Source organism: Chamaea fasciata, unplaced genomic scaffold, assembly GCF_029207755.1.
Source record: "Chamaea fasciata isolate MVZ Bird 193981 ecotype frontalis unplaced genomic scaffold, bChaFas1.0.hap1 SCAF_15, whole genome shotgun sequence".
NCBI lineage: Eukaryota > Metazoa > Chordata > Aves > Passeriformes > Sylviidae > Chamaea > Chamaea fasciata.
In genome coordinates this window covers 5,659,422-5,686,961 of record NW_027094100.1, presented here as the reverse complement: position 1 = coordinate 5,686,961, position 27,540 = coordinate 5,659,422, and the positions used below count along the sequence as shown (strand labels likewise).

The window sequence follows — 27,540 nt, the reverse complement described above, 5'->3', positions numbered from 1 at the left end:
CAAAAATAGATTAAGATTTGCTTGCAAAACATCCTACTGATTTCCATAGGTGCTGAAGTCAGGTACTCCTGTGGGAAAAACCCTGTTTCATCAGCAGACATCTGGTTTTAGAACCAGGGATTGTCAAGACTATCAATGTTCTTAAAAGGCTTCTAATTTTTGTAACTGCTTGTTACAAATAAATAGCAAATAAATAAATAAATAACAAATAAATAGCTTGTCAAAAACAAATAGCACCCTGCAAGAGAAGAGTTAACACTACAGGAAAAGGCTTCTTGTAAGTGTAAAACACAGACCACAATTGCTGCTGGCACAAAATGTGCAGCCTCTCTGCTCCCAGGCCACATCACGGTTTCAATACACAAATTACACCTTTCCAGTTTCACTAGAAGATGCAACAGATCTGTCTCATGTACTGGAGTTTTAGACAGAACACTGTCCAAAACCATGACGTATTTTCTACAGGAAACAGGCAACAGACCTTCAGAGAAAAAAGTAAGGGCCCACTGTTCCCTAAAACCAAACACTGATGCACCAATCAAGGAACTCTAAATAGAGAACCACTTCATGGAAAGAACATTTATTTTTGCTTTAAAACTTGAGATCCATAGAAATACAATAAAATCAACATGTACACAAAACTTTTTTTAAAAAATCAACTTTGGTTCAAAGAAATATTTAACATCTAAATCTTGTGAGGTACAAAAGGCACAAGACCAAGCACCCAAACAAACAGAATTGCTCACAGCATCATTTGCACCAGTACTACAGAGGGAGACTGTAGGGAGGAAGGCAGGGAAAATGTGGAAATAACTGCAACCAAAACACATGGATGTGTACAATGCCATTTACTTTCTTTCACAGGTGTTATATATTTTATTGTTCTTTTGTAGTAAAGTGCCAGGACTCTTGGAGAAAAAGATGGATCATTTCTTAGAAATGAACTGGAACATACAACAGTAGAAAAGGAGACAGAAACAAAGGTCTGCAGCAGGCTGGAATTCAGTCAACCTCTGTTCTCCCACAAGGTCTTAAGAATTCATTTCCTCTTTCATGAAACCATTTGTTTGAAACTGTGGAAACAGGGAACTGGAATTAGTTTTCACCATGTACCCAGTGTGGGTATCATCACAACCTAGATGGACACTTCAGGTAAAAATCTCTGTTTGAGGATCCATGCTTGTACTTCTCTACTCACCCAAGGGAAAATACACTGAAATATGCAAAAGGCTGGGGAAGACAGGATCTTCCCCAATGCACAAATCTGGAGCCAACACTAACAGAGCAGTGTATTCTGGGGCTTGTATCACTGACAGTCAGCATGCTCTGGCACTCCAGGGGAATACCTTGGAGGCTAGGGGATATAGATATGAGAGCAAATGAAATGAAGCTTGAGAAGCTTTAAGCAGGAAGCCGAAATTCCAAATATCCAAACACTCCCATTTACTCTCATCCTTTTCCAGCTATAACTGGGGACAGATCTTTGTAGGAATAGACCTGATTCTAGCCAAGTGGTAATTCAAGTCATTCTGATACTGACACATTACACAAACCCAGCGACAGTCTTACACTTTGTGCTGCCATTGACACAAAAACTCACTAGAAAAGCTATAGCTGTACAATGCAGCTGCTTAATACTTCATGAGATCAATGGCAGCAAATTTCATTATGGCCAAATGGCTCCAGTAGTTGAAACAGCAACACCCAGCTTATTAAATGCTTTTATAAGAGGTCAGTATACCCCCAGCTTTACATACATGAGCCTTCCTTCAGGTTTTGTTTCTAAAGAAGTATTACTTACCCCATTTACACCCTACTAGTACTGGACAAGCTGCATGTCTTGTTCTATAATCCCCCTCACCACTTCTGAAGAGATTGTACCAAAACACTGCTGTTCCCTGAAAAGTGACATCAGATACGGATTAGTCAGGACCTAGTCAATATAACCAGGTTAAAAGCAAGGGGAGGGGGATGCCTATGGATTCAGCTGCAGGCAGCTGGAAGCACTTTAACAGGTCACCATCAACAGCACATGCAAAACTCTTAGTCCTGTCCTAGCTCAGCCATGTTCAGAGTACAGAGTCATTCTACTGAATACAAGTTTACTTTGTTAGAGACAGCTGTACAGAGGAATTGTTCGCTTCATACATTACCAGCAAAGGGAGATGCCCTTTAGCCTGTGAGATCACTACAGCTGCAATGAAGCGCATTTGTCACATCAGCTGACTTTTACATGGACTGTACTGAGGGAGAGACAAGGAATAAACCCAAACACATGAACAGACTTTACCTTCTTGGGCCATATTGCTGCCCCAAAATCTGGGAAAACTGTAGCTCCTCCAGCTTCTACATCACTCATCTGAGAAAACAAAGTCCACAAACTGTACATTTATGAGGCTTTTTATACAGTCCCACAAGCTAAAGTGTCCCAAGGCCTGAGATATCCATTTGCAACTCTTCAAGTGGTGAAGGAGGAAGATGATGAGGAAGATGACTTCAACCAGCACAAACTGCAGAAGAAGCAGTACCTGCTGTTGAAGAATTTTATTTCAGCTGAAGGCTTTTGTCCAGATGATGTATATCTAGATATATATTCTCTAGATTATACATCCTCTAATTCATAGAGGCACTAGAAATTGGGTACCTGCAATAATACGCTAGAACAAAAGAGAGGACTTGAAACCAGAGTACACTGGTTTCAAGAATTTCATTCCACTTTATGATCCAATTAGGAAAACAAGCGTCTGTTAAACCACATATTTCCTCATAAATTGAAACCATGCCTTTGGAACTCATTTTCATAATTTAGTTTATGCATCTTGGTCAACCACTTCAAAAACTACACAAACTATTAGAAAACTTCTCTTTCTGCACTTTTTCTACGCTCTTCACCAGCAGTCTTATGCAATTTCAAGTGCTTTATGCAGCTAAAGCTTTAACAGCTACAAACTCTGTGACTCTGAACAAAACAATGTATCTTTAAGCTTATTAGCCCTACTACACTGGAATGAATTTAACCCTGATGTATTCGTCAGTAAAAATGGATTTATTGTAAATTCTAGACTTGACTCAAAACCCACCAAAGTTCCTGGAAATGCTCCCATTAAAAAGAGAATGTCTTGCCACTGAATTCAGTAACCTTTGGGTCAGATTCTAATTAAAAGAAACAAATTAGTCAGATCCAGCTCCCACCAAATTAAAAAACCACTATTAATACACGCCCAAGTCCTATTGTAACTTGGATTTCTGTTTAAAGCAGATGTTATTACCACACTGGTGTCCTCCTGCTTGGTACAATCAAAGGGCATCAGATGCCACAGGTGCACAGGTTTTTGCCCCTTCCAACTAGAAAGTGTGTGTATGCAGCCTTGCAAGGTAATACGCATCTTAGCCACACAGCTACTCTTTTTAGTAAGGGTGTTGGTACATGTATGGCGTGTTATGTGTTTCACACTGGACAAACAAGGGCAAATTGCCTTTGACCATGTACAACTGGCAGAGAAGATGTGTACTGTTGCTTCTAAATCAAAGCTCATCCAAAATTCTGAGAAGCAAGCAAAATAAAGATTGACTCAATTTAAAATTAAAATCTCTTCGCAGCAGAGTATTTCACAGCTACCCATCACACTCCAATTCTTTTTTTGAAGATTAAATCCCTCCCCTCCACATCAAGTGGAAAGTGTTTCCAGTTCTGTTTTGCGCTGCGTTTCACTCTCAAAATACAATGTCAGCCATCAAGTTTCAAATTCTGTGACAAAATATTTAAGCTGTATCACTCAAATCTTAAACACAGAAGATGAAGTGATCCTAAACATATAGTGGGTATAGGGATAGATAAAATAGCGTCAGAAGACTACTGTGAAAACAAGGCTATTACTCCCAGTAGCAGCTATGTTTAGGATTCCAGTGTACATGGTCTGTGGGCAGTATAATGCATGCAACTAATGAATCTTTCAAATCTTCAAAACTTGGAACCTGGTTACACCAAGTTTATCAGCTCTGCCTCCCTCCATTTGTTGAAGCAGCAGCTGTGCTGAGCAACTGAGCAACTCTGGCTTTGCCACACAGCTGAGAGAGGATGACAGACCACATCATCACATGCTGTCAAACAGTGGTGGAAAAGTAAGACTGTCTCACATTAAGTGGCTGATAGTCAAGTTCTCCAAAAGCATACCGCATGAGTACCCCAAGTATTTCCCTCTGAGAAAGAAGCCAAAGGCTCCTCTCCCCCCATGGAACACAATTAATTAAAAGATTCCACAGCAGAGTGGCCAAAAGGAGAAGATGGGTCCTATATTTAAATTTTCTGCTCTGAGGTTAAATACCACCAAAATTCTATCAATTCAGAAGGGACAGCACCTGATGCTTGCAAGAATAATGAAACCCCAACTGCCAGATGCCAGGAAATCTCTACAAATAACCAACTGAACAAGCTGTAAAAAGATGCTGCTAAAGTTACACTCAATGCATAAAGGATCATCATACTTACATAGTTTAAAAAAGTGGCCACACGATTTCCAGTCCCTAACCGCTTGAAAGCATCTGGCTCATCTTTCTATAAAATTAAATGAGAAGAACTGCAAATTTCAAGCTCCCAGACAGTAGACAGACAGAGGTACTTACATAGTTAAGAAACGTCGCTAGCCTATTTCCTTCCGATTTGAGTGTGCTGTCAAAGGGTCGCTGCAACAGACAACAACTTTAACCCAGGCTCTCACCAGAGCTACGTACGTGCAGCTCTGCAGAGAGCCTCAAGCCCAATTTAAGGAGTTGGAATAGAAAGGGGACAGCTGATAGAGGGTAATGTTAAAGGCATCAAAAGTTGCAGCCAGGGTGTACAACTGCATGCACAGAGCACTTGGATGCGACAAGGAGAAGTTGCACTGAACAATTCTGAAGGGAGAATAGAAGCAATGCTTTCGGGGCCTGTGGCACAGATGTTAACCAAGTAAGGTCAGCAACAGGCCATTATTGTTCTGGGCACTGATCCAAAGTCAATAACTGATGCGAATACAAAAAATTAATCTTCAGTGGGCTTTAGATAACACAGTTTCTTGTAAATGTAGCAACTCAAAGAAATACTGTCATGAGAAGAGTAAATGCATATTTTGACAGCAGACAAAACTATAAAGTAGTTTCAGGTGGTTGCCTGTCTAGGACTAAAGACCACATCAAAAAAGATCAAATTGTCTTTAGTCTGTAAAAAACATTGAGTTTCATTTGTTGAAGTTGAGACCACACTGGTGCCACTGTAGAAGCAGAAAGAACATCTAGAATACCAGTGTCTTTCTTGCCTTCAAAAATTGCAATTAGAAATTTATTTACATTGCTAATAGTCAGGAAGTTGTTCCGTTCAGGAGACATCACAATGCATTTTTACACACAAAAGCAATAATGTTCAACCTTTAAATAAAATAAATCAGTATTGAAAAAGACAAACAGCATGGAAAACCCCAGTGACCACGTCTAAGATGTCATAGTTCAATCTGCTTGAAGCATGTTTTAATAAACAAACGGTCTTTCCTGAAATGTGTTCATAAAAACCCCAAGACTTGCATATCCAAATCCAATCCAAAAAAGCCAACATAAGAACAATGAGATACAGGGAATTCCCTGCTTAGTGCCACTGCTGTGAAACCCAGGTCCAACTGTGAATTTCTGAACTTCAACAGCAAAAATCTAACTTGAACAACCAACAAAATCTCCAAGATTTATTAGGCAGCTACTGAAGTGCCTCTGTTAAGAGCTGCAAGGGAACAAAAAGCTTCAAGGCTGATCAGAAGCTGGGGAGACACAGCAGCACCTCTATTTCAATACAAAGTTCATGATGCACAGAGAGCCTGCAGGACCAGACCAGAACTGTGGCAACCTCTGCAAACTGCCTTGCCTCAGCTGACAAGTGCAGCCAAGGTTATGTTCCAAGTGGAGCTCTGGTCCAGCTGCTAATCCAAAAGTAAAGTCCACAGTGGCCAATTTGATGCCTGAGGTCCTTGAGTTCAAAGGCTTTGAAGAGAATTTAAGAGCATTTGCTGAACTCAGGAAACTGAGCAGACTTGATGTTAAAAGGAAAATTCTTATAATGGGCCAAAGCTAACGAATACAAGCTTCCATAGTGTTGAAATTTAGAATTGTTTTTTCTTTTTTAAACAGTGCTAAGTTGGGAGGCTTCAATTCTGCACTCAATTATTGGGTTGTGTGCTCTGGCTGCAGCAATCCCTCCTACCAGGTAAAACCACTGGGACAATCTGAATTATGCCAGATTCTACTGAAATACCACTAAAACCAAGGCACCACGTGGATTTTATATTTGTAGTTACCACCAGTCACCACAGCTCTTCAGTATGCTTAGCACGTCCATGAACTTGTTTAGGGTCATTGGTAAGAGTCTCCTTTTCTCCCACAGCAAGCCAGAGCTGTTCTTTGCCAGGCAGAGCCCTCTAGTGCCTCACAAAGACCAGCACTTGCACCTGTACATCCACTTGTGCTGGAGCACTGCCCTCGACACCAACCCAGGGAACTCTTTTCAGACCCCAGTGCAGCAGCCACTCTCAGGGGTCAGCTAGAAGGGCTGTACAACCCATGAGGATTTCCATGTTTACTTTCCAGGAGGAATGTAGAAGGATATCTCCTCCTCAGTCAGCTGCTACAAAATGCTTTAAGGCACCCAGCAAAGCAGGGTTTGGACAACATCGCTGAACAGGATGGAACAAGACAGACTCATAACCCAGGGCTTGCAGACCTCAGTGCACAAATGAACAATGCAAGGAGCACATTCAAGTGCTACATGACTTTTATTGTCTCTCTACTGTGTAAGGAATCAAGGTCCCAAAGGTAAGCAGGGAGATTTGTTCATTATTCTCTTGAACTTTCAGCATCAGTGCAAAGGCTTTTCAGAATTCATAATCCATCCATGCAACAGGACTACATATTAAATGCTCTAACAGAAAACACTTTCAAAAGTTCTCCCAGACCAAACTGTTCCCTCCTCCCCACCCCGTTAAGAAATAATTGCAAGTGTGATCTTACCCTAGAAAAATCAAAGTGTGGCTCATACTGCCCTCCCATTCCGTAGTTGGCAACCTACAGCATGGAAGAAGGAAGCACATAATTATCTATTGAACTGCAAGTGACTGCTGCAGAACAGCACTTGCTCTCAGAAATCCAAAGCATGCTCTGAGAAACAGTACTTTGTGGCAAGATTGTTATCTATAGTACACTTAATTTATTTTTAGATTGCCGGAACTGAGGCACACAGGTGAGAAACAACTTGAGTCCTCTTTCCCTTATGTAGTTCAAGGGTTTGTACTTATCACTACAACAGCCTGTTTAACATTCAGCAGCAATAGTTTCACCACACTCTTGCTTCCTTCCTCTGAAGGAAAGGCAGATGAATGTGTGCAACTCCCTGTGGATCCAGCCTAGGGGACAGAACTGGTCTCTGTGCCACTCATGCATCATCTGTTAGATACCAATGCCTCTCCAGGATCACAGAAAATTAACTTAAAAGCACCTCTTCTCGTACTTTATTATCACATAACATGTTTTAGTTACTCTGAGGCTGTACGTAATGTGTCTCCCAGATCACAACACAATTACCTTGTTTCTATGGCTAGCCTGTAATCAAGAGTATTTCAATCCAGCTCTGAAACAGGAGTTCAAGCAGCACGGAGGGAGAGAAACAGTGAATGGGCTAACAGACAGCTATTCTGGCAGTGCTGTACTACTGGCATTCTTCTCCCCAATAGCCATCCAGAGATCTGAATTCATATGAGACTATAGCAGGACTACAAAAAATATTTGGGTCTTAGAAATGTTGAACTAGGACAGAGAATAAGCTTTTGCAGACTTGAAAAATATGCAGCAGAACAAACGGGTAGGTCTCTGATTCCTGCGTGAAGTTAGCTTATATTTCTCTCATACCTCCACCCTCTTCTGCCTGGCACACACAGGGAAAACAACTCCCTGCACCAGACCACCCTAACCAGCAGCTAATTCCAGCAGGATGAAGTCAGTGCACCAACCTGCAAGAGTTCAGCTGTTTCCACTGTTAACCCTGTGATCTGCTGCATTCTCTGATTCACCTTGGCCACAACAGGATCATCATCTTCTTCCAACCACGAGCTAAGGGAAGGATAGCAACACATTATTTTACAACAGAAATCAGCACATTGCATTTCCCAAGGCAGAAGAATTCTTCTGCCCTTTGTCAGATGGCTAAAAGAGCCATTTTCCATTCATTTGTTGGGGAAGCTTTGGTTATATGCAAAGCAGTTCAAGTTTTCAGACATAGTAGGTAGCAAATAACAGCTGTTAAGCACAAAAATCTTAAAGCTCAGCCCTTCTCCCTGCTTACCTCTTGGATACCCTGTAGCTGGCCACTGTAAGGACACCAGTTTTGGGATCACGTACTGTGGCTCGTGCCAGCTGTGCCAAAAAAAATCCCAAGGGGGAAGAAACACATCAGCTACAGGACATAAAATTTCTTGTATCTTACCAAACGCAACCTCTGATCTGTCCAATTTCAATATCTCACTGGATGAAAGAGCTTCCACCTAGAATATGATCTGATTTCATGCTAAAACAACACATACAGAAACAAGTACATTCCACCTGCATTTGATCCTGGAAAAAGTCTGATGGACTGCACAAGCCATGATATCGATTAAATGCACGAGTTGCTTGCTGAACAGGTTTTGAAGGCGCTTTTCTTGAACAGCTGGAGTCAATATTAATGAGAGGGAACAACAAAAAAGTTAACAACATATGAAGTCCAAGTTCTTGGCAAAGAGAAAATCATTGGATAGTCCATGAATTTAATCAGCCTGCTCCTCACGTGGACTAAAAATCCAACCTCATTCTCAGATGTAAAATAACAAGTGAAAACTTTTACAGAACGAGTTGCAAATTATGGGACAAGCAAATCCCCAGTGGTAGAAAACTCCCAAGGACAACACTCAACATTCCCCTGCTCAAATTTTCCAGCTGAAAGATGCCTGGAACATCTAGTTCTGAGACAGTCTGAGATGTTATTACATTATGAAGGTAGCTCTGCAAAAGCACAGCACACCTACACATTTTAAACACTGAGTATCATTACACTTAGACCAGATCTGCAGGAAAAAAAATGGAACTTGGCAAAACTGAGAGTTTCCTGTGGTGTCAGAGTGACAGATGACTGCTAACAATACACCAGCTCTCTTAGGTTTCATTCTTGCATCTGAGAACAAGAACTGGGACACTCCTTTCTTTGACTGTAAAGTCAGACAGACCGCATTTAAATTTAACTCCTGCCAACCACACACACTCTAAATCATACCTCTTTTCTTCCACCCAATTATAGGCCATAGAAAGCCTTTTTATTTGCATCTTCTTCAGAGAATGCAGTCATTATTTCCTCCATTTTTCCACAAAAAAGTCTCCAGCCAGCTTTACACTCCATGTCAGCTGTCTTGTCCTATACAAGAGTTCTTGGCACAGCTGTTGCTGTAATTCTGACTCACTGTTATTTTGTTCCAGATTTCCCTGTATAAACTATAACAGAAGAGCTAAGCTGACTGAATGTTGTTCTTTACTGTAGCAGTGAAGCATACCTTTGGGGATATATATTTTCCTTCCCAAACTTTTCATTCTGCTGCCATTTTCAAGCTTGTATATGCTTGCTTGATTTCTGCACCTAGCATATGAGCTAAATAAATCAGAACTCAAATAAGCGTGGCCACTTTGATATTATTCCCAATCTGCTCTGATAGGCAGGTTTCTCCATTTAAGACACAATCTACATCTCAGTTGGTAAGAGCAACTGATAAGCCTGAGGCTTCCTCTCTCAGGGTGGAGAAATCAGCCTTGTAAGATGCATTTGCTTTCACAAAGCATCATAACACCCTTCATTGGTCAGAAGCTTCACTGACTGTTTCAGACTCTATTTAGTTTAGCAAGCTGTCCACTGTTATTTTCTTCTGAAATTCTGCACTGCTGAAACCCTGCAGCATGAGCTCAGATACTCATTGCTCTCCACTTCATGACAAACTCTTGCCTGTTCAGACATTGACATTCCTGGCTTGCAGGTAACATCAAGAATTTTGGGAATATGGTTCTCGTACTACGATGGTGGACCTGCCTCAATGCTATCCACATTAATACAGCTAAGAATTTTCTTGACCCTCCCCAGCCAGTTCTGATGGATTGCCTGAAAAGCTGGATCTACTTTTTGGAAGTGGAATAAGAGTGATTGCATTTTGCAAAACAAGCATAAAAAGCAACTCAACTGCAGCTACTCCCAATCACATACAGATGTTCTTTCTCTACAAAAAGTATTGGCAAGTGTAAATTGCAGATAATGTTGAAGTGCTTGCACTCAAAAGTAAAAATTTCTTTCAAATGCATTTTACAATAAAAAAAGTGGTCATCTTTCTGAGCCTGAATTAAATAACACTTCCCAGTTCTATCTGAAAGCTTTCTTGATCACTAACTAAAATTTCTAGGCTAGAATTAAGCTGTATTTATTAAGGACCATCTCATTACAGGACTTGCATTTTCCGTTCTTTCAGTAGTACTGCAGAATTTAAAATTATTCCTGCAGCTGGATTATACACAGGTTAAGAAAAAACAACTCATAAGAAAATGGTTGCTTTTTTAAAATTGACAATTTTCATCTGACTCTTAAGGCTATAATATTTACCGACTCTTCTAGGGACTGACTGCAGTTCTACACTACAAAGATTACATAAAAAAATCCCTCTAATATTAGTAATATGTGCAAAATTCAGAGACCAATTATTAAGACTTTCCATAAAACCTTGAATAAAAAGGAAAACCCCCCCAAAAAAGCTGTCTTTAGATGGTGCTTTATTTGATAAAATAGATTAAGTGATATGCTCTACGTGAATGCTTCAATTTTATCTGAAGCCCTTGAAGTTTTCTACTATGATGTAATAGGAAAAATTCTCCATTTAAGGAGGTGAGAATCCTCACTGAGACAGGAATGTCCAGCCAACACTTCCATGGCTGGGATCAGCTTCACAAACATCCCAAATTATTAATGACCTTGGGAAGCATCAGTTTTTCAATCTGTTTCTGACTATTTATGCTTACATTTAGAAATACTCACAGAAGGGTAAATCTTCACTGGAATTTTAGTACCATATTTCATAGTGGTGGCCTGAAGAGTGCTAAAATCAACCACTCCTCTATAATCAAAGATTTGTTCAATTCTACATTCTGCTCAGACCTGACTGAAAAACTAAGGGGGCATCTACTACTATCACACTGCCATACTACATTTTGCCAGAAAGGTGACAGTTAGGCAGGAAATCCCACCTCCAGAAAAAACAGGTAATTGCTAGCTTTGCATGAGGTTGCTGCCTTTTTTTTTTATTATGTGCAGAGTCACCAGAACTCATACCATGAGTAACGGGTAACACCTATGGTTTAGAACAGAAGCAGTGGATTGCAGGGTACACAAACAAACAAAAAACCCCAAACCTCTAGATATTATTCCAGCACAACTTACTTTTTTTTTCTTTCCACGTCTGTTGAGATTTGGGCTTTTTAAATTTCATTTAAGTCTGGCTCCAGTTCAAAAGACAGACTTAAGGCATATTGCACATCTACTTCTATAATTTTAAGTCAGCCATTTACCTTTTCAAGTCTAGTCTCTAATTTCTTAAAGCTTTCTAAGCTATTTACTGAGAACTTTGCACAGTTAAGTGCAACAATGCATAAATACCTTTGGGAGCCTGGGCTTTATGTCCTACATTAACCAGGCAGTTTCAAAATCGTTCCCTTCAGGCTCACAGCTGCAGTGTGTCATCTGTAGTATGAAACCAGATCTTTCAAATCCTTTGCCTAGTCCTTGCTAATAGAGACTGAAGCATGGAATTAGCAGTCATCAGTGAGATGGAAAAAGGGAAACTTACCCTTGGCTTAGCTAGTTGTTTAATCTTCTCAATTTCTTCATCAGACATGACATCATAGTACCGCACAATATGAGGGCTGTCCCATTCATCTTCTTCTTTAAAGGGCGCTATGAGCAGATGAGGGTTTCTGTTTCCATCATGGTACCTACAAAACAGCCTTTTTTGTCTTCGAGGTGTCTGAAACAAAATGCCAAACAAAGCATTGTTTGCTCAAACACTGTCCTTGAACTTCAAACAGGCAAGACAAGAAGATGACGTTCATTCCACACACATTGTAAAAGCCATCAGGTGACCAGATGATGCAAGAGGTAAACAAGAGTGATTCTGCAATTTACTGCAATTAAAAACAAGACATCCTGTTCCAAATACTACAAAGCAGCATCCGAAACACTAACCATTAGGGGAATTAAATCATAACAGGTTACAGATTAGGAACTACACAAGCAGTGAGCTGTAAAAAAAAGCCTGGTTCTTATCAATAAGACTATACAGATGAAATAAATTGTTTTTTTCCCTGGACTAAGAATTGAAGCCATGTTTGTTGAGAGGTACTGGAAATCACTTGATCAAAACATTCACTCCAGAAGAACATGTCTAAGATGCAAAAGGGAAGGAATGATGTGATTCCCTGAGTGTGGTAAAGCACAATCAGCTCGCAGGGGAAAAAGCTTCCTTTCGTATCTGTACGGCTAACTTTGAAAAAGCTGAGTAGACAGACTCAGGAGAATCAATTTTCAACAACCCTTAGGAGGTACAGCTCAGAGCTGTTTGTGTGTAACAGGTGAAGATTGAGAAGCCAAGCTATAAGGTACAAATCTCAGCCTCTCCAGAACCAAACTTAAATTTCTCTTAAAAAAAAAAAGAGCTTCACAGAAGGGAAAACACAACATGTCACATCAAGCTTGACCACCCTTATACAAAGGCAGCAGAGCCAGGAAATTGTCTCTTACCATTTTCACTCCTTCACCTCTGCAAAGGGCCTCATAGATATCACGCTCTGGCAAGTAGTCAAGAGGCCTCTCATAAGCTCCACTCTGCACCACAGCTTCTGTGGTTGTCACAGTCTTGTTTACTGACTTGTCTTTCTCCTCCTCCTCTCTTTCCTTCTCCAGCAGCTTCTCAAAGTACCTCAGATTACTGCCTGCTCTCTCATGAGTGCTGTCTTCGTTGGGAGAAAAACAGACAGAAACAGTGATTTCTGTAACTGTTGGTACAAACAAGTCCCTGTATCAAGACAGCAACAATTCTTCCCTTCCTACAGCATTATCAGGCAAACAAAAGCATTGGATTCAGCCTGCACTGAAAATCAACTCTGGGAAGTTTCTCTTTTCACAAAGGAGAGGTGCACATAGGATACAAAAGAATCCTTTCTGGAAAAACCCATCATACAACTTGCATTCCAAGAAAAAGAATAGAAGGTTTTTGTTCTTCACATTTCTCCTTTTCTCTCAACTTTTCTGACCCAAGATAAGCAGATCACCAGAGCTCACAAGCAGAGACCAAGGTAGCCTGCTTGCTGCACCCCTCCTTTCCAGCATGTTCCTCACCCACACTGCACAAGCACACTTTAACCAAGTACTGTGGTGGAGTCCAGCCACAGTGCTCAGTCCCAAAGACTTCTCTGAGGTTGGGGAGCTCTGAGCCCACCTACAGCATCCATCTGTAGCTCTAACAGGGTTATATGGGAGGGAGCCTGGATCACTAGCATCTTGGGACATATTAGTGATTTATTAATGATGTTGGCATGATTCAATAAACATCTTCAACAGACCTTTACCCCAGATAATGAAGGAACAATTCCTTGTTCATCCACGTTTCTGGATGCTACTACCTACGACAGATTCTTTTCCTTCTGGCCTTCCCAACTTTCCATCTCATGGAACCAACCCCAAAGCTCACTCCCATCACCACTCAGAGCACAGGGTAATAGTGTCCAGAGAGGGAAGCTGAGCCCAGAGCAGAGGAAGCTTCTGCTTTCAGAGGGGACTGCCAAGTGTGTTCCACTGTTTGCCGCTGATAAGGATTTGCATTCTGTTATCAGTGCTAAACCTAACTGCAGAGGGAGCTAGATTCAATACATATTCATATTCTTGTAGATTTTCATTTAAGAATTCTTGTTCTGCGGAAATTAGACTAATAAATATTTTTCAATATGAAGGCTTCATCCACTCTCAGGATGCTGCAAATATCTGAACTAAGAACCACAACTCATCAAAAACCCCATCAAATACCTAACGTGGATAATGTTAATTCTAAATGAGGAGGACAGACCTTCCCAATTCAGGAAGTAGGCAAGGCTGGATAGGAAGCTTACTTGTTTACTCAAGGGAAAGCTAGAAACAGATCAGAAATAAAATGAAGTTTTTAGAAACTCAGTTTGTTCTGAATATTCACAAATAAATACTGTAAGATCTCAGGCAAAGTATTCCAGCATCCAAGAATACCTGCACTGAGGAATAAAGAGGCATAAGTCAAGTCAGTAGGACTTTACAGAAGGTGCAGCACTGCCTGCATGTGTGGTAGCCTTGATCACCACTTGAGACAAGCAAGGCTTTAACACAGCACCTCAGCACACTCCAGCAAAGCACAGAGGTAGTGAGTGCAGTCAGACACACTGGGGCCTTGGGTAACAACAGCATGGACCATAAGGCAGCTTGTTAAAGATATTTCATGTATAAATAGACTTTTTATTCCAGGACCCACTCTTATTATAAGTCATCTGTCAGGATATCCTTTCCAGGCAGCTCACCAATGTGGATGGGCCACAACAGTTCTCAGCTAAAATAACGTGGTCTTTCTCCTTACCAAGGGATATCAGCCGTCTGGTGAGCTCCATGGCTCTGTGCAAATCCCCAAACTGGAAAACAGCATAGCTGAGATAATCTAGGATCTCTACTTTGCTGACTGTTGTATCCTCTCCCTCATCATGCTGCTTTAAGGCCTGCTCCATCCAGAGCACAGTGTGGTAATAGTCCCCATCGTTGTAGGCTGTCTTCCCCATGCCAAAGCAGTCCCCAACTGTCAGGGAGGATCTGTACTTTGTTCCTAAAGACAAAAAGATAGCCTTCAGCAATCCACACAATTGCCTTAAATACATGGGACACATTGAGAAGTGTCTGTAAATACACACTTATCATCCAAAAATGTTTCTAGCAATCAATACTTTGACAATATTTTAAGTTCAGTACTTAAGTCATCACCATCAGAATTAAAGAGTAAACTCTTAGTTTTATTCAAATTCATTCTTCAGGAAAAAAAGAGAGGTTTAACAGAAGTTGTAGTGGTAAGCTATTGTGTTTTCTGTTGTAGACAAAGGAAGAACAGACTTATATCTTAACAGATTTCACCTAACCTACAGATTAACACTGTTAGATGATCAGAGAAGCCTGACTACATGCCTACTACATGCCTACTACATGCCTACTACATGCCTACTACATGCACAGCCAGCTTGTTTCTCTTAACTGTAAATCTGTATTTGTGCATAAGCAAGCTGATGTTTATTTAAACAAACTGGGTGTCCAGTTGAGTGTGACTGCACTGATTTCCAGTTGCCTCAGCTCAGAAGATGCACAGATAAGACTTAAAATTCAGTTATTATCAATGGCTATTAATACTTGTAACAACTAAAAACATTGTGTCAGCTCATCTACCCACACACCAATGAAGCCTACTCAGTTTGTAAACACCATGTTGGTAGCCACCATAACCTGTTTCAGTAGGTGACTCATAAGCAGCATCAACACTCATCAGGACTCAGCTAATAATCAGACACCCCCAACATCTCTCAAAATTCTCTGAAACATCTCTATGGCAAGACCAGTTAATCCTCATTTCATAAAGAACTTTTGGGGAGAGTTTGAGGATGTTACCACTTCTGTCCTGTTAAAGCTGAGGAGACCTTGGTGCACTCACCCGGCAAGTTCCCTCAAGAGAGGGTTTCAGGATCCAGTTTATAGGTGTCCTGCAGACGCATCAGAGCCTTTGCTGCTCCAGTCTCATCTTCTTCAGTTGGAAAAAACTGGCGCTGGATTGTAAGATTTGCAATAAAGCCTTGGCAGTAAAAAGGAAAGATGTTACTTCCAGAACTTGAATAAATAGCAGCACAAGATTGACACAGAAAAGGAAACATCTGTCTGGCTTGAGAATTGAGTTTCAAATAATTCAGATTTAAAGCCTCTTATTTGGTTCAAAAGTTATAAACACATTGTTTTCTGTCCTTTTTCAAGAAATATGGCTCGTGACTAAATATAAAGGATAAATAGCTAAACTACTCAGTTTTCTTGTGCCACACAAATACTGATGTACAGTGTGAATCTAATGATCTCCATTTTCCTGTAATGTCTTTCTGACAGGAAAATTGAATAGCTTTCATGAGATCTCCTGCAATACCCACAGAGACAACTGATTTTAGGTTGTAGTACTGGTCAATGATCTCCAACTCTGTATTCCAATCTCTAAAACCATTACAGCTTTTCAAGTCTCAGTTCCAGGGAGAGAAACCCCGATCCAGAATCCCCTCACTAGTGCAGGGCCTTACTCAGTGAGAGAATTAAACCTCAAGTAAACTGACAAGTAAAACCAGGTGATATTCAGAAATAAAATTAAATGCACTAGGTAAATATATCAGGGTTACACAGCAGGTTGGTTGGGCAGAAGAGGAAGCCATCAACTGAAGGGAAACAGCCTAACCATTTCCAGTTATACAGCAAGCCAAACTGGAAAAAGAAGCCCTTAGAAAACAAATTAGTGACAGACATATTCAGTAGACTTGAGTATTTTATTTCCATTTAGGATAACTATTCCAAAAGGCAATAAATGCCTGGTCTGGAAAAAACCTTCAAGCACCTAAACTTTAGCATATGCAGAGTAGAAAGGGAAACCATGTGGTGTTCTGCCTGAAAAACATAACCACCCCTCCCTCACTTTCCAAGTGTCCAGTAAAAATAAACCTCCACTTGAAAAAGGTATGCAAGCAAATTCAGGCAGACACTTGACAAAACTATGCAAACCCAAGGATTAGTACTGGAAGCATTTGGTTTATAAGGATAGGTTTAGATATAGCAACCATATACAATCCTGGTTTTGACAGAGTACAGCATCTGCCAGCTCTAATGCTGGGGCTGATACAGATTTCTTCACCAGTTCAGTTTGGAACTCCTTTTGATCCTTAATCTTATTCTCTGATCAACATGGCCAAAAAACAATCAAGAGAATCAAGTGAAGCGACAGACTGGGAAAGCAAATGAAGCAGCTTATATACAAGAGAACATAACACTCAACAGTTACCACCACAGCTTTCAGCATACCCCATTCTCCCTTCTTCCCCCAAATAAACCAGTTTCTGAGTCTTGACTGAGATGTGTTTCAGTTGCAAGTTCTGCTCACTTGGGTAATCAGTACACATAAGGCAAGTCCTTAGCTGCTTTTTAACCAAACTTGGCAATAATATTTAAACCACAGCCAAGTTTGTGGTTTTCCAGAACATAAGGCTGCACCCCAACAGCAGTCCCCTCTAACTCCTTACCATTTGTTGTATCCTGAAGAACCAGGTTTTCCAATTCCAGCCAGTCAGTATTCAAACGCTTCACAAGCTTATATGCATTTACAGGGTGTGCCAGGTACCCTTCTGGATCAGAGGCTGACTTGCTGGTCAGTATATCCATTTTTTCAGCCCAGCTGGAATGAGAAGTGTGCACCTCAGCCTGCGAATAATTTATGAATGCACATCTTCCTTCTTGAATAATTCAAATTACACATCTAGACCAAATTATTGCCAGTTTTACTGTGAAAACTGGCTTTCAACTTTTCAAGTTCACAAGGATAAAGTGGAGTTTTTAAAATTACAATAGTCTCCTTCAAAGGGAAAATATTTCCCTGCTTAGTATTTTAAACCTAATTTCAGCAGGCACTCATCTCAGTTGTAATGAGCCTTAAAAACACCAGTTTATTCATAGACTGAACAGATATTCTCTTTACCAATACTTGAAAAGGATATTGCTTTGCCTCCAAAGGGCAGCTTTTCAAGAAAAGAACATTTTGTGTATATGTGACCGGAATTCCCACCATTTCACTACTCCATCTCTCTATTCTCATCCTACACTCCCAAAGGAAGGTCAGATTGACACATACAACCTCGAGTTCAGAAGTTCTTTGGAAAGCACAACTCATTCTAGAGGCACTTGGCTCTTCTGAACCTGGACCTCATTTACACCATCCCCCTGTCACACCCTAGTACACATTGCTTTGGCTAGATAAGAATTAACAATCTTCTAAGTGACACAAAGTATCAGTTGTCAGCAAGAGCCTTTAAAGTGATCCAAGCAATCAGGACAACATCAGAGATGTGCTGCAGCCTGCCTGGCACCTAAAGAAAACAGGACAAGAGAACTGTCCATGAGGGCAAAGCCACCACAGGAAGGAACCCAGAGATCTCGTAAATGCCACTGGCACACTTGGCTCTGGTAAGCAGGGCTGGTGGCATGAAGCAACAGGCAGCACAGAGCACTGGCACACAGAGGCATTTCAGCTCCTGACGTGACTCTGATGTATCCTCTCTATGGGAGTTCTGTGATGGTCCAAGGACAGGGCAAATTGGAGAGAGCCCACCAGAGCACCATTTCTAAGGAAGCAAATTCTAAGTGATATCTGAAGCAGGGACCCTTGTAGGTTCATGGGAATAAATTAAACCAAGTTAGTACCTATCATCTCCCTGTGATTATCTATTGCGGAAATAGCAACAAGATTTAGCACCAGAGAGTGGTAACAAAGGTGTGATTGAACACAAGTGAGCCATTTTGTGACCCTTCATTACACAAATCACCCCTACCTTTTAATCTGAGAGAGCTTTTTCTCTTCTGCTCGGATATATTCCTGTAAAGACTGTACCAAGTCCTTCTCCGCATAAATCAGGTCTGTCATTTGACCTAAAAAGAGTAGGAGCAAATATTCATCAGATCTAAAAAAATAACAATTCCCAAGTGGACAGAAGACAAACCTTAAATGCTCCAGGGCTATTAAAACCATCACAAACAAGAGACAAATTAAGGGTGTGCACTTCAATGCCTGTAAACCACAAAAGCCCTTAGACACACAGGTCTGGCATACAAATGCTTCAGGGGGCTCTTAAAGTCCCAGCTCCAACAGTTCATGTAGCTTTGCCCTTACCCTTACTATTGCCTCTGAATTACTTTTGCTATTACAAGTGCATGCATGACAATTAAAAGGAAGGTTTGACATTCAGACAGCTATGGAGACAAAGCAACAAAAGACCCAAATGGTTGCCAAAGCATCTGTTCTACATATGGATACAGATTAGGTCACACTAACAAATTATTAGCTATTCACTGGCATCATTTAAATTACAGCTTTACAATATGGGTAACTATGGAAACAAACTAACATTACACAGAGAGGAATTTCAGACTAATGTTCCTGGACTCACACACACACACACACACACACACACACACTCTGCTGATTAGCATTAGTGGAAATTGCTAACATCAGTCCTAATTGCTATGACAAACTTGGCTTTTCAAAGCCCAAACTGAAAGAACATGATGAGATTCATAAGTGCAACCACAGTTCCAGCATTCCAAAGTAATTATGAATGAGGCATGATTAAGCAGACAGAAGGCAGCAGGGTGTGCTATTTTCAGAGTTAGGAAAGGTTCGGGAATAGGTATGCGTAAAGAGGTGATCCTTCATGGAAGCTTTCTATAAAATGCTACTTAACTTAAAAAAATCAGAAGCAAATAATACACATGTAGTTAAATACTGTTCAGGCAGCTGCAGGGCACGTGAGGAGGCTGGCTGTAGGACTCTGTTCCACACAGTGGTGCAGAACAACCCACCAGGAGCTCTGAGCTTTGCCATTCACAAACAGCTCCACTGACTCAAAGGACACTCTGGAGGACAGCCAGTGGTAGTTAATCAGCCTCTAATGCCCTTATGGAGGGGAAGTCCCCAAACAGCTTGACAGGAAAACTTTAGACCAATTAACAGCAGAAAACTCCGTTTGGCTTATTTGAAGCTCTACCACAGTCATACATGGTTGTGTCTTATTAGAGCACAGGAACTAAATTGTCATAAAAATCAAATTATTTTACAGATTTACTACAATGCAAATGCTTTAGGATTTACTCAGGCCTAGCAAAACACACAATGTACGGGAGGTACTGATTTTTCCTTCTGACACCTAACTCCAACTTTTTGAAAGGACGTAAGATTTCAGGTGCTGTGAAAAAAAACTTCACGTATTTACCACTTGAATTACTTTTATAACTCAAATTGAGGACTAAGCTTTTCAGTACAAGGTGGTGTGCTCTGTTCAGGATGACAACAGATGCACAAATCCTAATAGAAGACAGGCCCCATCATATTTTACTGACAGAGGCCCCAGAGAAACTTGAATCGTGTTGCTCAGTGTTCTAAGTCAACCAACTGCAAACAAATTGCACTGATGCTGCAGAAGAGCAGCTTTTCCTACTAGAGACAGCGTTGGCCAGGGCCACATGAAGAAAGCCATATGCTTCAGATGAGAATTTTAACAGTTTTAGCAATCATAATAACCACATCACAACATCATGCACTGGTTCTTTGCACACCTATGGAGGTGAAGAACTCTGCCTCTGTGTGCCAGATCAGGAAAACACAAGGGAAGAACAGCAACTGCAGCCAGGATTTCATCTTCCAGATAACTCAAACCTGTAAAAATCAAAAAGAGAAGGAGTAATAAAAATAATTAACTAATTTGTGAGAAACAAGCCAAAGCACTAATTTTTATCTTCAGTCATTTTACCCTCATGAAAATTACCCTCTGAATTTTAATTAGTAAAGCTTGAAAAAGAACTCTTCTTCAACCATAGGAGCTGTTACTTAACAGTCTCAAATGGTATTTTTCATACTCTTTGGGATTTACATGGAAGACACTGGAAAGCCCACATGAGGAAAGTAAGGGAAACAATATATTGTCCACTGAGACAGTGACAAGCGCTCTTGTAAGAGCAGTTCAGCACCTTCCATGTCAGACATAGCTAGAGCTGGAAAATATGAGACCCACAAAACTGTATTATATTCCAATAATAATAATAGGAGTCTAAATTAAATGGGTTTATAGCATTCTATAAAACTCAGTTATTTAAAAACTGTCTAGAAACACAAATAGTGAGGAAGCCAAATAGAGAAATAGAACATTTTGTAATGTGGAAGTGGCAGCAACGGTTGGAAAAGTTAAAAGTGAAATTTCCAGCTCTGCTTATTCAAGATGCATTATCTCAGCATACTGGCCTCTGGGCACAGGCTTATAACTTCTGTATTTCAAAGGCTGTGCCAGTTTAGAAACCCAGTCCCAGCAATGGATGCTGAAAGCAGATTGTTCCACTTCCAAAAGCCCAGTCTGAACAGATGCGGTCAGGTGAAGCAGGTGTACCCTGCAATCCACTGCTTCTGTTCTAAACCATAGGTGTTACCCGTTACTCATGGTATGAGTTCTGGTGACTTTGCACATAATAAAAAAAAAAGGCAGCAACCTCATGCATACAGAAGAGCCTCCTGGGAGAAGTGATGACCAGAACACCTTCTCCAGCAGATCTGTGAGGAGCACTGCACTTGAATCAGCCTACAGTTCACTCCAGAGCTGCCTGTCCACCAAGCAGGAACAGCCACCATGCCAGCCTCACGTAGGAGCGCTGCTGCTCAAACATGGAGCTCTTGGCACACCCTTGCACACTGTCAAAAGGGAAGTGACAACTCTCCACCTCAACTCAGGAAGCAGTTATTACTTTTTCCTACTCCATGTAACTGGGCAAACTAGTGGCTCAAAATTACCATGTGTGACCCAGTAACTCAACAGACAGTAAAAATGCATCTATTGGGGCAAAATGGAATCAACCAGAGAAAGCGGAATGGAGGAGAAAAAGGAAAGGAAAATACATGGAGCGTCCTGAAATTTCAAGCAATGCAGCCAACAGGAAGGAATCAAGATAATTCTGCAATAACTCCAACGTGTTCCCTTAGACTCGACACAGCTGCCTCCAAAAGATGAAATAGCCACAAGGCAAAAGATTTCAAGTGGATATTGCCCTTTCTTTCTTGGATTTTCAAGCCCACAGCACAACTGAAGCTCTCACTCTCAGATGGGCTCACCACTGTCACAGACACAAACATCAAACACATCCTCAGTGACACCACCATCACCAAAAACATTAGAAATAGCTCTGTCCTCTGTGGTGCATTATCACCTGGCAAGATGATTATTTTTAAATTATTCTTTTGATTGCTTTACAAGACTACACAGGGAATCATAATAGTTTACCACAACAGTTTGCAAGCATGAGTAAGCAGGAAAATGTCTCATAGTAAGTCTTCTTTCCCTCTTGTTTCTCACCCTCCTGCAAACCACATATTCCCAAAATGCATGTTTAAATTAGTTAAGAACTAGTACATGGGTAATCTGAGAAATGAGTAAAGCTGAGTGAATAGTGCCATGCAGAGGTCTGCCAACATCACAAGCCACAGTAAGTGATGTAGCAGAAGGCCCAGCAAGTCAAGTGCACTTGGGAAGTACATTAATTTGGATATATTAAGCCTCATCTGTCCATCTGAATAGCCTGCCATCATTTAATGCAGTGGTTTTTTTGGATGCACAACATAAAGCCTGGGAGAACAATTACAAGTGAATATTCCAGTTAAAACAACACAACATTCTCCTGCACCTCCTCACCATGTTCTCTCATGGCTCAGGATATCTGCCAAGAAATACACTTACTACAGCTACCAGCTTGTCTTTATAGCAGACACTCAACAGCTTTAACATCCTACTCAGTTTTACTTGAGTCAATAAACAGAGACCTCAGTAAAAAGAGAAAGCAGCTCTTGCTCAAACAAGCAGGACACCTGGCTGCAGGGTTTGCAGATTGTTTGTACACATTCTTTTCACAGCTGTTACTGGGAAAACCAGCACAAATAATGAATTACAGGAGGCTGAATATCCACAGTCTTGGCTGGCAGGAGCGTGTGTGCACAGCCACACGTACGTGTGCCCACCCCACTCCAGCGGAACGAGCTGCTAACAAAGAGGGCAAGAGGGGCAGAAAGGGCATGAACAGCTCATGCCTCAATAATGGAGACAAATGTTTGTAAAGCCAGTGTGTTTTATTCAAACAGAAATGCCAGACAACAAGTCTCTGTAGAACAAATACTGCCTATATTGCTGGCTTTTTCCTTTGTGGTTTGTTGGGGTTTTTTTTAAACTCCTTTACAGTATAAGACCTCAATGAATCATTACTCCCTATGGAAAGATTTCTGTCAGGCTCAGGGAACACTGGCAGGAGGAAAAGAGGTTCTAGACAAAATACACAAGGATGGAATTTTTCTCCACAGGTTAGACTGAATTCTTTATGAAATAAGCTTTCTATAAACTTCTTAATCAACAAGATACAAAAACAGAGAGCTGACATATTAAAGGGAAGTTGCTCGCACATCTACCATGGTTCTCAGTTCCTCATTCACTCTGAATTTCATATCCAGTCACAGGGAATATAGGCCAGCCCCCAATCAAAAGGGAGGACTTTTCAGGTCAGAAGAAGAAACAAATACCTATTACTCATCCAGTGCCTTTAGGACTCAACTTCTGATCCAACTGATATGCTACAGTCTCCTTTGTTCACCATAGTACAAGAGTACACCACTTGCCTGACAGCCTAACTCAAAACAGAGACAAAAAAAAGGCAAGTCCTTCATCCAGCTCCAAATTTGCAAAGACTTCTCATGCAGGAGATTTAAATTAAGTGGAACCAACATATGACCAGCCTGTACAACATAAAGAATACAAATTGTAGTAAATGAGACCAGAGCATTACTTGTGAACACTCTTTTTGATCACATGAACTCCAGGGGGAGGAAAAAAAAACACAACCCCCCCCCAAAAAACCAAAAAACAACCAAACAACCCCAACCAAAAAAACCTAAAAAACAAAACCCCAAAAAACAGTGTTCTTCCACTCAGCACTTAAAAGTGACAGCATTCCCTTTGCTATGGGGCCTCTCTAGGGGAAGTGGGGAACTGGGGTTCCATGAAACTGCTTCAAGCAAAGTCACCTCTTTTTCCAAAGACTAGGTGGGGGAAAACTTTTTCAGAGCACTCTCTGGTTTGGTTCATGCTTACACATCCAGAATTTGCTGCAGAGGAATAAAGCTTGTGAGACAATGCATCATAACCAGATACTGTCAACATCTGATTAAGATACCATTTTTCTGAGCTACTGGAATACAACATACAAGTTGATGACACAAGTAAGGGTTACAGCCTGTCTCCTCTTCTGTGCTTGCCTGTGCTGTTAGGCACCTGCGAAATGACTCTGAAAACAGCTAGTTCCACATGTATCTACATTTAAACATCACAGTGAAATCTAACAAGCAAATCACTAATTCAAGATCACCTCAGGCCACTGATGAGTTAGTTCTTGGCGCACACGCAGCTGAGGCTCTGAAGTTTGGTCCATCCTCAAATAGCAATTTGAGATTGGACTGTTGGATGAGACAGGTCTGTTTGTGGCTCCTCCAAATGCCACTTTTTTGCCACAGGTGCTTTCCACCCTATCTTCTTGCTTGCAGACACACCAAGCAGTACTGAACTGGTGCTGCAGATGGCTTCATCCCTTTCCCCTCCATGAACAATGGAGCTTCAAAAGGAGGCATTAAGCTGCTATCAGTACTGACGGCTGTGGATAAGGTTAATGATATCTAAGCGGAAAACGCTATAAACAAAAAACCTGCAAGGCTGCTTACTCATTAAGAGCCAAAACCCAGGCTTAATTATAAACAGATTTTCAAGATGTTTCCAAGGAGGAGTCTCTCTCAGTACCAACGAAGAAAAGCAGCCATAAAACCATCCACTTGCAGCAGTAATTCAAGTCTTGCAGATTAACCCAACACATGACAGCAGCTATAAAACTTTTTAAAAATTATTAAATACTAAGGAAAGAAAACCTACACCATTGGCTGAAGACTCTGATACAAGTAATTCAGAGCTGGAATTCATTATCCACATGAACTCAGATGCACCAGGGTTCAACCCAGCCCCTTCCTCCAGAGCACATTGGTTTTACTGCTTGAAGCAGCCCATGCCAACATCACCACTTTTCTTTACAAAGCATTTTAATGTGCATCTAAAAACAATTATAATTACTTAGCAAAAACACCAATATGATTGCCTTGTGTTTCTCAAGGCAAGCCAAAAGAAAATGAGGAAAAGCTGTTTATTTGCAAACATTTACAAGGACACAGCCCAATCATGCAAAACTGCTGGCATTTCTTTTAACAAAATAAATTATAACCACCTTAGAAGCCATAATTATCTTGATTAGTTCCCAGTAATTTTTTAAAGCCATAACAAAATGTTTCTTCCACGCTCCAGTAGAGAATAAAACTGATGCAAGTCTAAGGCACAGCAAATCCACCTGAATCCTACACTGCAAGCTCTGCCTTTATAAAGCAGCCTGCAGTCAAATCCCACAGTGTTGGTGGACACAAAAAGACTCTGGGCTTTTTCCACTACAGCTTATTTTTTTAGCATTAATATTTAGACTGCATTTTACTGTACAAAGCCCATAACTTCAGTATATCCTCATACTTAACATAACTTACCATTAGCTCATATAAAGCATTAAAAATATCTTCTTGTTCAGAAATAAGCGGGGTTCTTTTCATATTAAAAGGTCTACGGTCAGGGAGCTGTTTCTTTCAAATAAATTTAATTAAAATCAGGCATTATCTCAGGGGTTATCTTTATCTAAGGGCTTGATTCTCTTCTGACATCACCCTAGAACATGCCCCCTTCCAAGCTCCACGTTCTCATCTCTCTGACATATAGAAAACCATGCACAAAAATCAGAACTAGTCATAGGAAAAATATCTGTGTTTACAGCTTGCTTCTTTGGAAGTTTGCCAATGTGCACAGCATGGAAATTATAAACAGATTGGATTCCTGACTTAAACCTCCAGTGAAAAATTTCTTACGCTAACTGGTAAATGCTGCTCCCTCTGCTGTTACTCCCTTTCAAGTATTTTATTCCTGCACTGCTTCCCAAAGTATGATTAGTCACATCAAAAAATTGAATCACAAGAAATTATGGCATTAGCAAGAAGCCACATTCTTGTCTGTTAGTGTCACAGCAGTGCAAATTTACCAATGCAGGAGAACTCTTTCTACTTGTGAAATGTGAGTGGCAGTTATTGATTGCTATATATATCCACAACATACCTGTGGGATTATTTCCAAGTCCTTAATGCCAGAAAAATGAAGTATTACCCTGGTAAAGATGGCCACAGCAGCCTTTCAGCTCCACTCCACCCTCACAGAGCACCTATAAAATTAAAGAGCAAGAGGTTTCGTTACAAAAATGTCTTCTGGGGAACACTACTTTGCTACTGAGGAAGAGGAATGATTATTGGCTAGAAACACCAAACACCACAAAGTCAGTCAGTCCCAAAAATAGTCTTTATTTACATATCCTCTCTCCTCCTTGCTTCCAGGTTACAAGGACATTCTTTGTTTTCTGAAATAAAATTACTCCTGTCTAGTCAAAGGCATGTTTTGCCATCTTATGACATGCCAAGCTGCTGAGCTGTGGTAATACATAGGTAGTGCCTTCCAGCTTTCACACGAGCTGCTCTCCACTGCCTTTGCACAGCCTTTTCCACTGAGGCTTTGGTCACTGCATCGTACAGGTCACACACAGCTGCCTGTGCTCTCCTGGCTTGTACCCAGCTCAGCTGCACAACTGTACAGGGACAGAAAGGGACAGGCTTTCTTCGTTTTTTTTTTTTTGAAAAGAAAGCTCAGAGTAAAATAAAATGAGGCATGAGCAGAAAAAGTGGGGTTGCAACACCTCTACGAAGCTTAAGACATCGCCTGCACCATGCTGAGCTATGGCAGGCAGGAAACACGCACAACCAGTTAATGCAGCTGGCAAAGTCAGATGGCAGTCATTTAACCGGGAATGCCAGTCCTATCAAACCCAAACAGCGCGGAGAAGGGGAACAAGCTCTTGCACTATTCTTGCGATGACACCTCTAACGCTCTTTCAAAGACCCGCTGATGTTTTGCGATACCACCGCCCCCCGTGCCAAGCCGCCGTCCCCAAATCCCGGCCCATGGGCAGCAATGAGGGGCTGCTGCTCGCCGACCTGCCGACCCTCAGCAGAGGAGCGAGAAACCCGGACGAGGATTTAACCAAAGGTGCCAGGGCTGCACCACCTTCAACCCGCCCGGACCGCGCCGCCGGGCAGCGCTCACGGCTCCCCGCAGCGGGACCCCTGCGAGTCCCGGGGGGCTGCGGGAGCGGGCACTGCGTGTGTAGGGCTGCTGCTGCCGCCCGCAGCGCGGGCTGCGGCTGCACCCCCAGCCCTGCCCCGCTCACCCTGCGGCTGCACCCCCAGCCTTGCCCCGCTCACCCTGCGGCTGCACCCCCAACTCTGCGGCTGCACCCCCAGCCCTGATGCTGCCAGCCCCAACACAGGCTCCGGCCGTACCCCCAAGCCCGCCCCGCTCACCCGGCCACCGCCGCTCCCGCCGCCCGTTCTAGAAGCGCCCCGGTCCTTCCAGCCCCGCCTCCCGTCG

At 41.5% G+C, this 27,540-nt stretch overlaps 1 protein-coding gene across 1 annotated transcript; it reads right to left on the bottom strand.

Moving 5' to 3' along the window:
- Positions 1 to 564: 564 nt before the first annotated feature.
- On the bottom strand, positions 565 to 27,540 carry P4HA2 (prolyl 4-hydroxylase subunit alpha 2). The gene is given in 16 exon segments (XM_066197110.1): positions 565 to 1,073; positions 1,802 to 1,898; positions 2,291 to 2,359; positions 4,624 to 4,683; positions 7,027 to 7,080; positions 8,022 to 8,121; positions 8,354 to 8,424; positions 11,916 to 12,092; positions 12,866 to 13,077; positions 14,721 to 14,960; positions 15,831 to 15,968; positions 17,443 to 17,594; positions 18,745 to 18,841; positions 20,525 to 20,624; positions 26,182 to 26,284; positions 27,474 to 27,540. Coding segments are annotated over 14 exon segments (1,620 nt in total). The 5' UTR covers positions 20,607 to 20,624; positions 26,182 to 26,284; positions 27,474 to 27,540; the 3' UTR covers positions 565 to 1,002.